Consider the following 13,942-nt stretch of genomic DNA (forward strand, 5'->3'; position numbering starts at 1 on the left):
AGGTTCAACACACAGACAATAAATTAGCCTTTAATTTTATTGCTTTTGAATTTCAGCTAAAAACAGTTGATTTTAACACGTCAACGGGCTTGCGTCATCAGCACGGTTGTCACTATCACAATGTGAGGGTCTATATCTCCTTTGTCAATGCCACATTAATTATTTTTTTTAAACTCTAACACATCCCGTTATCTGAGAGGATAGTCCACTGGCAAACAACGTGAACTTCAATGTGATGACGTTTTCATTTTGTTTGTTTGTCTCTCTCATGAGATCCCAAAATGGATTCATCATTTTGTTGTTGAATACGGTATTTTCTGTCTATGTGTAATCCCTTTTGGTCCTGACTGATTTTTTTTTTCGTTTCCATGTGCAGATTCTGGCTCTTCCAAATTCTCTATGGCCTATATTTTATAATGTTTTTAGGATGCTAAATTTGGTTGTTTTTATTAAATATGTATTATTCTATCACGAAATGAGATCTATGGCGCCGTCCATTTATTTTTCCAGTCCCTGCTGTGAACTGGATGGGTACTACGTTAAATTAGTAATTCTAAAAACAGAGAATAGCGTAGACCACATTAATAAGCATCTCAATATAAAAGCCAAAAAAGAAAGCTCTTTGAAACGTAGGCGTAACTGTAGGTATAACCTTCAAACAGTCAATTGAACCATTATATTGCTCGTAGGATCAAATAAGTAATTACAAAAAAATAAAACTCCACTCACTGCATCGTGCGACCCTCTTACTATATGGTCTTACGAAAAATCCAACAACTCCGCTTTCTGTGAGCGCTATACGACACGACGCCGTCTGCTAATTGTCGGTGGCAGTCTGAACGGATCGTCATTAAATACAAGATCGCGTCGTGGCTTTGTGTTCTCCGTAGAATCGTGTCTGCCAACCACCGTCAGGCACAGTAAGCGCTCGGCTTAAGACAATACAGATCAGTCGAAAACATGTTTCCCTGAATTAGAATTTTTACTAAAAAAAAAATCCGGTATGGTGTGCAGTTGTCATTTTATGCCCTTATCCCCCATATCATAAAATAATAGAATCGGGATATACGTCTGTTAATGCAGAGGAAAATAAAAACTGATTATTTTTATCAAAGCAAATAATCTTACATAAAACGTAAGCAGTTCGAATGTAATAGTTTATCAGCTAAACACAGTTTGCGGTAGCTTATTTTTGTTGAGTATTATCTGAAAATTCCGATGTAAGAATAGAAATTTAAGAAAGTATAGAAATTTGTTTTTGGATCTAGAGTCTTTAAATAAAATCACTATTCCACCACCCAACACAGTTAAGTTGAATTCTCATAAACACAATGTAGGCCTACTTGTACTTTTGTAAGTAAACAAGTTTTCGTAATCTCGAAGCTTCGATGAGATTCTAGTGGCCCTAACGGTCGCCAACACAAACTACGACTAATAAATTAGCCCAGTGATTTGAGTGGTCCTAACGGCCGCCCATACAAAAACGGCAGGACTGCATCAATCAGCAGGGTACTCCTCCAAAAAAAAAAAAAAAAAAAAAAAAAAAAAAAAAAAAATTTGAAGAGGGGGATGTAACGATGTTAAAGAACGTCATGTAGAGGGCGCTTGTCGTTGTCAATGACCGCACGTTGAATAAAGATGTTGAAGTTATAGTCCGTGTCAATCTGTTTATTTAATCTGTTCTATCAACGTTAAAAGACGTTACAGAATGTAGGTTGGCCTAGCCTATAACATCCTGGCCCTTTGATTTGTATGGGGTGTCTGCGTCACTGTCTTCTTTAATAACCAGTACTGTTATATATTGTTGGCTATTGCATAAGTTTGTAATGGAAATTGATTTATTTTTATTGTATGTATTGTTAGGTCTAAACCAGATGAAACAGTGACTAGGGCTGTAGAGGACGAGAAAAATTCAGAGCCAGGAGCGGTTGAACAGATTACTGGTGGACCACTACTCCCAGATTCAGATTTGGTAGCTACTGATCAACAAGGACCAGAGTGTAGTAAAACGACAGTGAAGGTGCCTCCTGCAAACCAAGCTAAAGGCTATAATCCTCTGTGGCTACAAAAATACAAACCGAGCACAGGGGCAGACAAACCTTTCGAACCTTACCAGCTGTACGAATGAGAGAACAGACGATAAAGAACACATAACATCTCAGTGCCATTCAGATGCGGTTACATTGCAGGAAGCCAAAGAGATGAGTTGTATTTCGGGCAACATTGAAGCAAAATTATCGACCCCAAAAGAAATGAGAAGAGAAAGCCTGAAATCGGCATTCAAGTGCCTTTATTGGCTCTGTAAATAAGAGATTCCACACACGACCAAATATCCAAAAATTCTAGAACTTTTAGAGGACTTGGGTCTGCCAATACGATCTGATATTAAAGTTGGAAACTCAACAAACTACATGTCTGAACGAACAGTCCAGGAGATTATACATATTCTTGCTGAAGTGATACAAGCGGATATATTAGCAGAATACAGGCAGTCAGACCACAAGAGCATCATGTTGGATGAGACAACAGATGTAACTGTTGTTGAACAGCTTATTATGTATGGTAGGTACCTGACACCTGACAATAAGGTCAAAGATACCTTATTATTGCTGACGTGTTGGGCAACCCCCAGCAACTAGATAATATATCAGTGAATGCACAGAACATATTTATTATTTTCATTAAGTTTCATGCTGACAACAATATCAACATCAAGAAGCTGCGATCGGCAGGAACAGACGGCGCTGCCGTAATGACAGGTAAGAGAAATGGCTTTGTTAGGAGGCTCCAAGATGTCAACCCTACCGTAACAGGAATACACTGCTGTGCACACAGACTAGCCCTTGCTGCAGGGCAAGCTGGCAGACAGATTCCCTATGTGCAACGATTCAAAGACACATTAAGGCAAATATTTGAATTCTATGAAAACTCAGCAGTTCGACTAGCTGGCCTTCGTGCAGTTCAGGGGCTCCTGGATGATCCAAAGGTAAAACCATGCAAGGCTGCAGATGCGAGATGGCTTAGCATAGATAGGTCATGTAACAAGCTCAATATGTGTATCAACAGTGTAATAGTTTCACTGGAACAGGAGTTTGAGGAAAGAAATGATGCCAGGGCTGGAGAGAATGATTAAATCGTACAAGTTTATTGCAACGATGCTGTTGATGTGTGATGTTCTTCCACCAGTCTCTATGCTTTCCAAGGTATGAGCATTTTTTCATTATTTGTTTACTAAACATTTACCAAAGTACACTAGAAAAACACACAAACGCTATCAAACGAATCATGCACAAATTAAACACAAAAACAAGGAAAACAATGCAAATTTGAATTTAATATACTGTACTGCATTTAATCCATAAATTAAGTTATTTTTAGAGTTTATTTATAACTACCATATATTTATATCTAACTATTTGCAAACTTTCATTTAAAGTTATTTCAAGCCAGCTATTGCAGTGTTGGTTCCATACCAAGTATTGTAAGATCTACTACTGTCCGCCTCTATGAACTGATCGAAAACGATGGCCCTAATTTTGAAAAGCTGAAAGAGAAGTTGGAGAGTATGCGTGCTGCAGGTATTGACATAAATCAAGGAAGTCCAGAGAAGTCAGGATACCTTTCCTTAATGCACTCATTGGAAATATCACTGGTAAGCACAAGCTTAAATAATAGCAATGATACTGCTTCTCAGTGTACTGTAATTAAATCAGGTGAAATTATTAAAATCTCACTCAGACTAATGATTTTAATGAATGTTATTCTTATTTTATGATTTTTGATATTACAGATAGATTCCCAGATGATGGCAGATTTTTGGCCCAGTTTTCCATATTTGATCCGCATCTGGTTCCTGATAATGATGAAAAGCTAGCTGAGTATGGCAACGAGGCACTGGAGAACCTTTGTGCTCAATACCCATTCATAGATAAAGAGTCAGCTAAACATGAGTGGGCATTATTTAAGCATAGTATAGTTGATATCAGCAAATTATATACCTCTCAGCCTGATGTCATTCATGATCTACTAACGTGTAGTACTGTGTAATCACCTCCATTACGGGGGTGAGGCACTCTACGACATTTTCCAAACATTAGCTAACTCTGGAGACACTTATGATGCCGCCAAAACAGCGCTCAAAACTTACTTTGAGCCCAAGAAAAACGTACCTTTTGCAATTAACACATTTCGGCAACTACAACAGGGACCTAAGGAGTCCATTGATGCGTTCGTTACCAGGCTACGCCGCGCTGCAAAGCCGTGTTCATTTGTGGACTGTGATAATGAGATTAAGTTGCAAATTATTCAGCATTGTTCTTCTCCAAAACTACGACGGGCAGCTTTGAGGGACCCCACACACACGCTTGATAAAATACTAACATACGCACGTTCGTTGGAAACCTCAGACAGCCATGCAAATGAAATTGAAGGTAAACAACAACAAACACATACTTTGACTAGTAGTAGTAGCACACATAGTAAGCCTGCTCCTACTGCTACAATACCAGCTAGGCCTAAGCCTAAACAGAATAAGGCTTTCCTCCCTAATCATAGGAGGCCCAAGTCAGCTCCCACGGCAGCATACTGTTATAGATGTGGGAAGCAAAATCATTTTGCATGTGTGTGTCGCTCCAAATCTTTCAAACAGAAGAAAGTGGTCCGTGCTATTGCCAGCACTCCACAACCAGCGGATATTCCCAAATTGAAAGGGAAGCGTTGGCCATTGCTTGGTCGTGCCATCACTTTCATTTATTTCTAATTGGCAAACCTTTTCGAGTGTTCACTGATCACAAACCGCTTGTCAGCCTCTTTAATAACTCCAGGTCTAAGCCGTCTTTGCACATTGCCAATTGGCTCCTCCGTTTGCAAACTTTCACATTTACTGTCTGCTACCAAAAAGGTGCAGACAACCCGGCAGACTATATGTCTCGCCATGCTGTGGATGATGGTTGTAACGATAACGTTGTATCCAAAAGTGCCAATGCTTTTGTAAATATGTGTATTGCAACATCGACACCAAATGCCATATCCCTAGCAGAAATTGAGGAGGCTACGAAAAGCGATCACACAATGCAATGCGTCTTTAAATTTTTATCAACTGGCAAATGGGATTTACGGGAGGCTGAAGGTGTTAGTGATGTAGATTTAAGTAATCTCCAACAATTTCAAAATGTAAAGCATGAGTTGACCAGTGTTAATGATAAATTGTTGCTTAGGGGATCTTTGATTGTAGTCCCTAATGCCCTACAAGGTAAAATGGTAGATCTTGCACATGAGGGTCACCAAGGGGAGGCCAAGACAAAGAAACTTCTCAGGTCAAAGGTGTGGTTCCCTAAGCTTGACAAGCTTTGTGAGGTGGTAGTTAAAGAGTGTATTCTATGCCAGGCAGCAACACCTCAGTCAGTGCGTGCACCCCTCAAAATGACTGATCTCCCGAATGGTCCCTGAGAAAACTTAAGCATTGATTTCGGTCATGTAGGTAATGATTATGTTATGGTAATTATTGACGACTATTCACGGTACCCGGTTGTAGAGGTGGTCTTGTCCACCTCTGCTGCTGCTATCATCCCTAACCTAGATAAAGTGTTCGGCATGTTTGGTATTCCTAAAGTGGTAAAGACGGATAACGGTCCGCCCTTTAACAGTGACAACTTTGCTAAATTTGCAAAACATCTCGGTTTTAAACACAGAAAGGTTACCCCACTCTGGCCCGAGGCTAACGGGGAGGTAGAGAGGTTCATGCATACTTTCCGGAAAGTCCTGCTCACCTCCAATCATTGGAAACAGGACATGGTTGCATTTCTCCGCAATTACAGGGCAACCCCTCATTCCACAACTGGCTATGCTCCTGCAACTATACTGCTGGGCAGGGACATTAATGTTAAAATCCCTTCTTTTTCCAAGGGGGGGAGAAATGATGACCTGTTAAGGAAGAATGACCAAAAGAACAAAATTAACATTAAGTTAAATGCAGAGAAAAAGAGAAAAATTAAGGAGAATAAAATCAAAGCAGGGGACATAGTTTTAGTTAAGCAGATTAGAGCTAGCAAGTTTACTTCACCTTTTAATAAAATGCCATTGGTGATAATTGGGAAGAATCATGACATGTTAACTGCTAAGTTTCCCAATGGAAAAACAATTACCCGGAACTACTCCCATTTCAAAAAAATTGACTTGCCCGCCAGAACTAAAATCACCAGCCCTAATGGTATTGATGATGATGGCATTATAGATCAGGACTATGAAGTACCTGGTGTAGTTCCCCCACAACCCCGTAGATCGGGAAGGGTAAGATCACAGGTTGTTGAAATATGTTATTGTTTATGTAGTTTATAGTTGTTTTAGTTGTTTGGGTAAGGTATACATGAGTTTTAAATCCGAAAAGGGGGAGATGTAGTACTGTGTAATTTGCTAATTGGGACAGAAAGTTCCTGGAAACGGTTTTATCATTATGGGATGTAGAGAGGGCACATGTGAGGGGGTACAATAAATGGACAGAGAGATATTAACAGTACTGGTGTATACGAGTCTCATTTATTTGCCATTATATTACATTTACAATTCAACCTCAAGCATCACATAACGGATGAGAAATTAAACATATTTCCACAGTTACATGAACTGGCAAAGGTGTACAGTGTGCTACCAGTTTCATCAACTGATCCAGAAAGGGGATTTTCAACTCTAAAGCGCATAAAGACATGTGTGAGAAACAGGTTGAAAGAGTCAACATTAAATGCTCTTATGATGATATCTACAGTTAGTAAATTTCCTTTTGACAGTGCAGTTGATATCTGGGTACACACTTGTACAGTTATACATTTCATTTATTGTAAGCCTACATTTTTGTCTGCACAGTTTGTAAATTAAGTTTATTCAGGAAATCATCACAAATACTTTAAAACGTACCTGCCTGCTCAGCTGTCCATACTTAATCCAGGAAATTGAGATGCTAGCAATATTATTTATGTTGTAAAAACCAATGATATGGTGCATGATGTTATGAGAAGTGAGCTGTGAGCTTGTATTATTAAATCCATTTATAGAACAGTCTCAGTCTGGTCCTTTTTCACTCCCTTTATTAGTCTTCAAGTGTTAAAAGTAAATTCACAACAACTGTCTAAATACAGCTGAGAATGCACCTGAGAGCATATAGTACCCTAAAGCTTTCGGGGAACCCTTACCGAACCCCACCCGGAAGGGTTGGCGCCTCCCGCTGCGCGCTCGGCAAGCTAACTTACAACTGATTTACCAGTAAAAATTTTTAAATAATTTTTACAATAATTTTTTAGTTTTTAATAGCAACAATGGGTTTGGATTTATTTATTCATGGTAACAAATAGCTTTCTAACAGATAAAAAAAAACTGATAAGGGAGCCTCACAAAATAAAGCAACACGTATACCCGTCTACAACGCGTGGTTGGGATTATAATCTCTTCGCGTTGCCGACGAGTGGTTCAAGATACTGATAAAAAATGTTGGACGATTCCATTTCGCGAATTAGGGTTTGTTTTCCAACGTTTTTGTTCTACTTGTTTGCGTCGGTTTATCTCGTGATTTTGATGTACTGTAATTTATCGACAAGTCTCTTTTATATGTTTTGTCATAAGTTTCGTTCATTATTATGAATTAATTTTAATACTATATCCTGTCATTTGTTATTGAGCTATTCTGTAAAATTTAAAACCGAAATGTCGAATACCAAGACTCGAAACCCACTGAAATTTCCTATACACTTTTCTACTGTATTATAATCAGGCCAAACTCATGTTTTTGCCATGAATTTGACGGGATAAATGCAATTTAATGCCAGTATATTGCTTTTTCTAGAACTATTCATAGGAACATTCCCACGCTCTGCTGCTATGGAAATACAGACTTAATCAAAGTGTACGTGTCATTGATCTTGCTGCCGGATGAGTTATGCATAGCTCAAACCCTTTGTACGCCGCCAAGTGTTATAACCAGGCCACACTCATGTTGTTGCCATGAGCATGGAGGAATAAATTCGTAGTGACAGGATAAACGCAATTTAATGCCAGTACCTGCTTCTTCTAGAACTATTTATAGGAACAGTCCCACGGTTCTGCTGCTATGGAAATTGACTATTAAAAGGTGGTACAACAGTAAGAATCTGCAGCCTAAGAAAATCAACCAATCAGAAGCTGCCTTACATACAGCTTGGCTTTGGCCTAGCTTTCCTGCTTTATTCCATGGTGAAACACATTTTATAAAGTGACCTGTCAAAAATTATTAATTTCTCGAAAATTTGTGAAGCAAATCTGTTGAAACTTTTTGTGAGTATTGATTGAACATCAGAGAATAATCATTTAGTAGTGAATATGGGTGATAAGAAGAGGTCTGGGCGTAAGAGACGTAGAAAATTCTACTCAAACCAGCACAATGCTAGGCCAGCTGTTGACTATGTACACAACAAGCAGTTACCCAGTCAAGCTGAACCAGGGGAGACAAGTTCACCTAGGTCTATATAAGCTCAGAAATTAGGGCCTAGAGAAATTGGACATATTGACCCTCAGAATTTTAATGATGGTTTCATACTGATGGACCTAAGTATATTGTTCTCATTTATGAAAGACAATATTCGATGCTTATTGCAAATCAGATGTTGAGTGTACACTCGCTCTTGATAACAGGCGAGGATTTTACAACGAAATATATATTCATTGTTGAGCACCTAGATGCGAGTGGAGTCAGGTACTCAAAACATCAGATGAATTGGATCATGATGGTAGAGGAAGGAGAACGAAGGATGAATATTCGGATGACATCGTTCGTACGATCGCTTGGAAAGGGCCACAGCGCTTTTGACAACTTTTGTTTACACATGAATCACCCAGGACCAGTAATGAGAGGCACGTACAAGTCCAACTTTACCAGGTTGTTTGCTGCCAATACGATTGTTGTAAATAAAAGCATGAAAAAGGCTGCTGATGAGTTGAAAAGTGACGCAGATATTTCCGGCAGTGTTGATTGCAAAGCGTCATTCGATGGAACATGGCAGCGCCGCGGGCATTCCAGTCATCATGGCATTGTCACAGCAATTTTGGCAGACACTGGAAAATGTGCCGATGCAGAAGTGCTTAGTAACATTTGCAAGTCTTGTAAAAGCTGGGAGAACAAGGATTCAAATAGCGATGAATACCAGAGGTGGAAGCTAAAGCACAAGTGTAAAATGAATCATACAGGTTCGGCATGTTCAATAAGGTTTATCGCGAATCGGTAAATCCGCAAGAGGGCGCAGTCCGCGCAAGGCATTGTGGGAATGAAAAAGGGGCAAACACAAAAACACGGAAGAGATACTTTGTACTTTCTTTTCTATTGTTTTTAGTTAACGATGGCTCAGGCGAGAGAAATTCGGCGTTTTTTGACATGGAAATCTGCCGATTTGAAAACTTTTTTGAGAGAAAGGAATGTTCCTGTCGGAGATGAGAAGCACCATGAACTGTGTGAAAAAGCTTTTTGGGCTGAAAAGCTAGGTTTAGCAGTCAAACCAACCGACGAAGAAGCAGAGAGGCAGATACAACGGTCTAGAAGTGAGAAGTTGGTACTTGATGGTGGCATAATCCGTTTACCACGACCAGAAACCCTTGTGAATGGCTGGGAAGATGGACCATCTAGCCTCCCGGAGACTTCTAGAGATCATCTAGATAGCTACATAAAAGCTGGTAAGTTTGTTGATTTTTTTTCATACTGCCTAGACTAGACTAGGCTAGGCCTAGCTAGTACTAGTGGTGTAGCTAGTAGTAGAGTAACTTGTGATGATTTTGTGCCCTGTCTGTGGGTTATGTTATGGCAGTTAGGCCTAGGCCTAGTGAATTTTAGCCTAAAGTAGTAAGTAATAATGAATGCAGTAAGATGCATGGAAAACCTTTTTGGGTACATGACACAGATTGAATTAAAAGTAAATATAAATACTTTTCACACCTACTACACTAGGCTAAACCCGTTTTCTTTTCTGTTTAAATAAAAATAGGAAACCGGAGGATTGGTTTGGAAAAGACCGAAGGAAGGAGGACACTTGGTCTTGGAAAAGGACTGTTTATGTCCGGTCATGTTAGAGCCCTGCAATACCATGGCATCAGTATGAACATCAGCTACTGCTTTGTCAGAGGAAAGGTTAGTTCTATAAATTTGCTATCTATAAAAGTGCAAAATGATATATTAATAAAATATGGTCACTCGCCAGTGTTGAGATTGTGTGTTGGTACATCAAAATTTCAACTGGTGTTTTTTTTCATACATCACCAACTTATTTTGAATTTTTTTTTTTTTTTTTTTTGACAGGTAGTGAAGCAACAGAAAACAACCGAGTCACCTTACAATACATGGATCGTTCTGCATAAAGAAACAGGACAAGTTTGTACAGCTGAATGTTCATGCATTGTCGGGTAAGTACATTTAACTTGCTCTTAATTTATGAAATTTAACATGAAAGCAGAACACATTGACTTGACAAAGCGTAAATAAACACAAAATAGGGTAATGACTTGTACAAAACATGGAAATTTATAATTGAAAATTGCCACTTAAAAATTAAATACCTTTTATCACTTCTTTTTTTTTTCAGAATACAGGCTACTTGCAAACATGTGGCAGGTCTTCTGTTTGCAGTTGTGGAGGCAGTAGAGAAAGGGCGAAACATGACTTGCACTTCGCAAAAACAAGCATGGGGTGCAGTGCCAAAGAAGGGGAAAGCTTTGCATGAACCACAGTTTGTTAGAAACATCAAGGTGGTAGGAATCCGAGAGGATGTATCAAAGCAGACCGTAGAGAATACCCGTAGGTACCGTTCAACCTTTGACCCACGTTTGCCTATTCATCGTGTTGGAAATGCCATTAACGAATTTAATCTGGATTGGTTGGCAAGCATCACAAATGGGAACTGTGGTATTTTGTCACACGCAAAACGCGAACCTAATGTAAACGCTCAATTGCCGGATCTTAGCAAGTGTTTAAGCAATGAAACTGTTGAAACAACTGTGCCTGTACCAACTGTTCTGGAAGTATATGATAGGTTAACCAAATTAAAGGAACATGTTTCAGCGAATTCAATGCTGGATATGCTTAAGATAAGTCAACACCAGCAACAGGTGTTGGTAAAAGGGACACTGAACCAAGCATCATCTACTTTGTGGCGAGAGCAAAGAAAGGGGAGAATCACATCAAGTGTTGCAGGCTCAAACTGTAGCAAGTACACATGCAGAATACCCGTGTGGTGTGTGTGGTGATGTTTGCTTAGACAAACCAAATGATGCAGATTACAACAGTATTTGTTGCGACAATTGTGACAGGTGGTTTCACTATGTTTGTGGCGGGATTGAAGGACATGAAAAATTTTTGAAAAAGAGGAAGTTGTCCTGGAAATGTGATGGGTGTAAACCAAAAAAGAAAGCCAGGAGGAGTAAAAAGAACACTTCAAACTAATAATCTTTTGCAGGAATTAATACAGACTGTGATAGATCTACATTTAAATTATTGTTCGACAACAATTCATTTAAAAACTGCCTTGCTTGATTTACAGTACTGTGGTCTCTGTACTTAATGTAATTCCAATATATAGATTGTGATTTCTTTTTGTGCTAGTTTGCAGTTTTACATACAATAGCTTGCTCTGATAGTTTAATTTAATGTCACAGTAATATATAACATGAGATCGAAAATGATATACAAATATAATAAACTAATTCATGTTTTATTAATATACACAATAACAAAACAAATACTTATTTTTTTAAAGTACTGTTATTAGGATGAAAAACTAATCAAACTTTTCTTCATGTTCACCACCTGGTAGACAAAATTATTGACTCTCATTTAGCATAATTAATTTTTATTTTTCTTGTTACATTTGTATAAATTACTGTATATATATTTTGTGTTATATCATATTTGAATGTTATTTTTATATAGAATTTAAGGAAGAAATATTAGTTTTATGTTGGCAAAATAACTTTTTGAACAAAGTAAATGAAAAAAAAAAATCATATCCATTTTTACAAGACTTATTTCTTTGATTCTGAAGTTATATATTGTATTTGATAATGCCAATTCTTAAAACCGTCCAATGTAAATTATGACGACAAAGGGACTAAAACAGGTTGCAGGTTAACAATAGCCGCACTTATTACAAGGGCACCCTCCATAAGGTCTATCATGGTCAGGGGAACGGGACCCTGCATAATTTGAAATTCTTTCAGTCTTCCTATTGCCCTTTCCACATGTATCCTGGCATTAGCCACAGTCTTTGTTTTAGTGTCCTCTGTTATTGTAAATTGATTCGTACTCTTAGTTGTTCGTTGAAATGGTGGTATAATAAGTTTGACCTGCTTGCGTAACAGTAGTTCTTGAATATTAAAACCGCGATCGGCCATACAGATATCTCCTGGTTCAAACTTATCCACTATGTTAGTTTTCTGTACAATTTTCTTATCAGAGGTGTTTCCTCCTACCGGTTCAGAAATGTATGAGATCGCTCCACTTGGTGTTATACCAACTAGGCACTTGACAGTGGGTCTAGATTTGTACTGGCTGTACACTTGCGTGTTGGAAGCAGCCAAAGACGGTCGTTCAATTTGTATTTCAGTGCAGTCAATAATGCACTTAACTGTACCTTTATACTTGTGAAAGCATGCAGGATAGTACTTCAGGGTTTCGTCTTTGCTGGGCCAGTGAATGAATGCGGCTAGCTCCTTTGCTAGAAATGGAATCCAAGTAGACAAAACCTGAGAAACTGTGCTTTGTACTAAACCAAATCGAAATGCCAGGTCATCTTCACGGAGATTTAGCCTAAGCTTCATCAGCGTCATGAGCATTTGGTCCTCCAGAGACTGTGATCGCTTGACTCCAGGTTTAGTTGTGTTGTTCGTCTGCCAGGTCTTATCTTCTGATGACAATTTGCCTTTGTAGTAGTGAAGGTTCTGTGCATGAGGAGACACTTCTGCAAATACCCACTGAAAAATTTCATAGCTCGTCAAGCCTGTATAAAGTTTTACTAGTTCATTACTGTGTGCTATATCTGAAACAGTAAGCTTCTTAGTACAAGCAGCAAGAGCAGCTTTTAATTTTTTGACATGTTCTGTGGCTTCCAGATAATCAGTCATCAGTTTATTTATTTTTTCTGTCAATTTACTAAGTTCATCCTCCAGATGTGCAACCCACTCTGAATTATATGTCTTCTTTTTGAATGCTGGATGGCAATACTCATGGTCATTAGAACTTTGTCGGGAGTCAGTCAGATCAACTTGAATTCCAATTGTTCGAAAACGATGTACAGCTGTGCGCTTTGGTCTTGCTCTTGGTGTTGATGTAGCAGACTGTTCTTTTGGTGGTGCTCGAAGTGGCGTCTTTGGGGTGCAATTGTAACCCTTCATAAACAGGGTTGGATGTGGTGAGTCATTAAACGGCTGGCCACTAGCAAAGTGGTTGCTGCATACAACCGTTGTTTTTGTTGCTTTAAATCCACCACCTCGATTTATGAGACGGGTCCATGTAGGACAATGTTGTTCCTTGCAACGATGGAAGCGAAGTTTGTCAACATGCTCCTTTATAACATACCTTTAAAAAAAATGTAATTATCATTTGGATGATTGTTTTACTTAATAAACAAATTTTACATTACATACATCATATTTATAGACAATGGTATTACAAAAACATGCTTATAAGTCACAGCGATAATAATATAATAATAATAAATAATAATAAACCATTAATAAATAATTATTAATAGGTTAATATTTGTGAAAACAGTAGTAGCGCGTCCCCTCCATGCAGCAGAGAGAATTTCCTTAACAGTACACGCTGAACATAGCTGTCATACATATCATAAGAAGCTCCCTTCAATTCAACAGACCGTGATTTTTAGCAAGTATGTTATCGAGAAAAAAAAAGAATTTCTACCTTTCAGGGTATCTCCGATCA

At 38.5% G+C, this 13,942-nt stretch overlaps 4 protein-coding genes across 5 annotated transcripts; 3 read left to right on the top strand and 1 right to left on the bottom strand.

Annotated features, from left to right (window-relative positions):
- The first annotated feature begins 2,411 nt into the window (after window positions 1-2,411).
- LOC117100859 (zinc finger protein 862-like) lies at window positions 2,412-3,133 on the top strand. Its single transcript, XM_033240693.1, has 2 exons — window positions 2,412-2,588; window positions 2,687-3,133. Exons 1-2 carry the CDS (start codon window positions 2,412-2,414, stop codon window positions 3,131-3,133), a joined length of 624 nt encoding a protein of 207 aa, XP_033096584.1.
- Window positions 3,134-4,923: 1,790 nt separating this feature from the next.
- On the top strand, window positions 4,924-5,448 carry LOC117100860. The gene has a single exon (XM_033240695.1). The coding sequence runs from the start codon at window positions 4,924-4,926 to the stop codon at window positions 5,446-5,448; it is 525 nt and encodes a 174-aa protein (XP_033096586.1).
- Window positions 5,449-9,318: 3,870 nt separating this feature from the next.
- LOC117100855 lies at window positions 9,319-12,074 on the top strand. Of its 2 annotated transcripts, none has more exons than XM_033240685.1 (4): window positions 9,319-9,687; window positions 9,996-10,138; window positions 10,307-10,410; window positions 10,590-12,074. In XM_033240685.1, exons 1-4 carry the CDS (start codon window positions 9,357-9,359, stop codon window positions 11,248-11,250), a joined length of 1,239 nt encoding a protein of 412 aa, XP_033096576.1. In that variant the 5' UTR covers window positions 9,319-9,356; the 3' UTR covers window positions 11,251-12,074. The 2 variants fall into 2 exon arrangements, with proteins under 2 accessions (XP_033096576.1, XP_033096577.1); XM_033240686.1 differs by having other exon boundaries at window positions 10,056-10,138.
- On the bottom strand, window positions 11,302-13,942 carry LOC117100854. The gene is made up of 2 exons (XM_033240684.1): window positions 13,922-13,942; window positions 11,302-13,576 (listed from the first exon to the last, which is right to left on the bottom strand). The coding sequence occupies exon 2, from the start codon at window positions 13,390-13,392 to the stop codon at window positions 12,094-12,096; it is 1,299 nt and encodes a 432-aa protein (XP_033096575.1). The 5' UTR covers window positions 13,393-13,576; window positions 13,922-13,942; the 3' UTR covers window positions 11,302-12,093.

The sequence above is a fragment of the Anneissia japonica genome, unplaced genomic scaffold, assembly GCF_011630105.1.
Source record: "Anneissia japonica isolate Jap-2015-1 unplaced genomic scaffold, ASM1163010v1 scaffold3372_len255902_cov201, whole genome shotgun sequence".
NCBI classification, from domain to species: Eukaryota; Metazoa; Echinodermata; class Crinoidea; order Comatulida; family Comatulidae; genus Anneissia; species Anneissia japonica.

Excerpts from the sequence above, each read along its gene's own strand:
- LOC117100859 (XM_033240693.1), top strand. The coding sequence starts at position 2,412 with ATGTCTGAACGAACAGTCCAGGAGATTATACATATTCTTGCTGAAGTG. Across the intron at positions 2,589-2,686 it reads ACCTGACACCTGACAATAAG|TTTCATGCTGACAACAATAT; the intron begins GTCAAAGATACC and ends ATTTTCATTAAG.
- LOC117100860 (XM_033240695.1), top strand. The coding sequence starts at position 4,924 with ATGTCTCGCCATGCTGTGGATGATGGTTGTAACGATAACGTTGTATCC.
- LOC117100855 (XM_033240685.1), top strand. The coding sequence starts at position 9,357 with ATGGCTCAGGCGAGAGAAATTCGGCGTTTTTTGACATGGAAATCTGCC. Across the intron at positions 9,688-9,995 it reads AGATAGCTACATAAAAGCTG|GAAACCGGAGGATTGGTTTG; the intron begins GTAAGTTTGTTG and ends AAATAAAAATAG. Across the intron at positions 10,411-10,589 it reads GAATGTTCATGCATTGTCGG|AATACAGGCTACTTGCAAAC; the intron begins GTAAGTACATTT and ends TTTTTTTTTCAG.
- LOC117100854 (XM_033240684.1), bottom strand. The coding sequence starts at position 13,392 with ATGAAGGGTTACAATTGCACCCCAAAGACGCCACTTCGAGCACCACCA.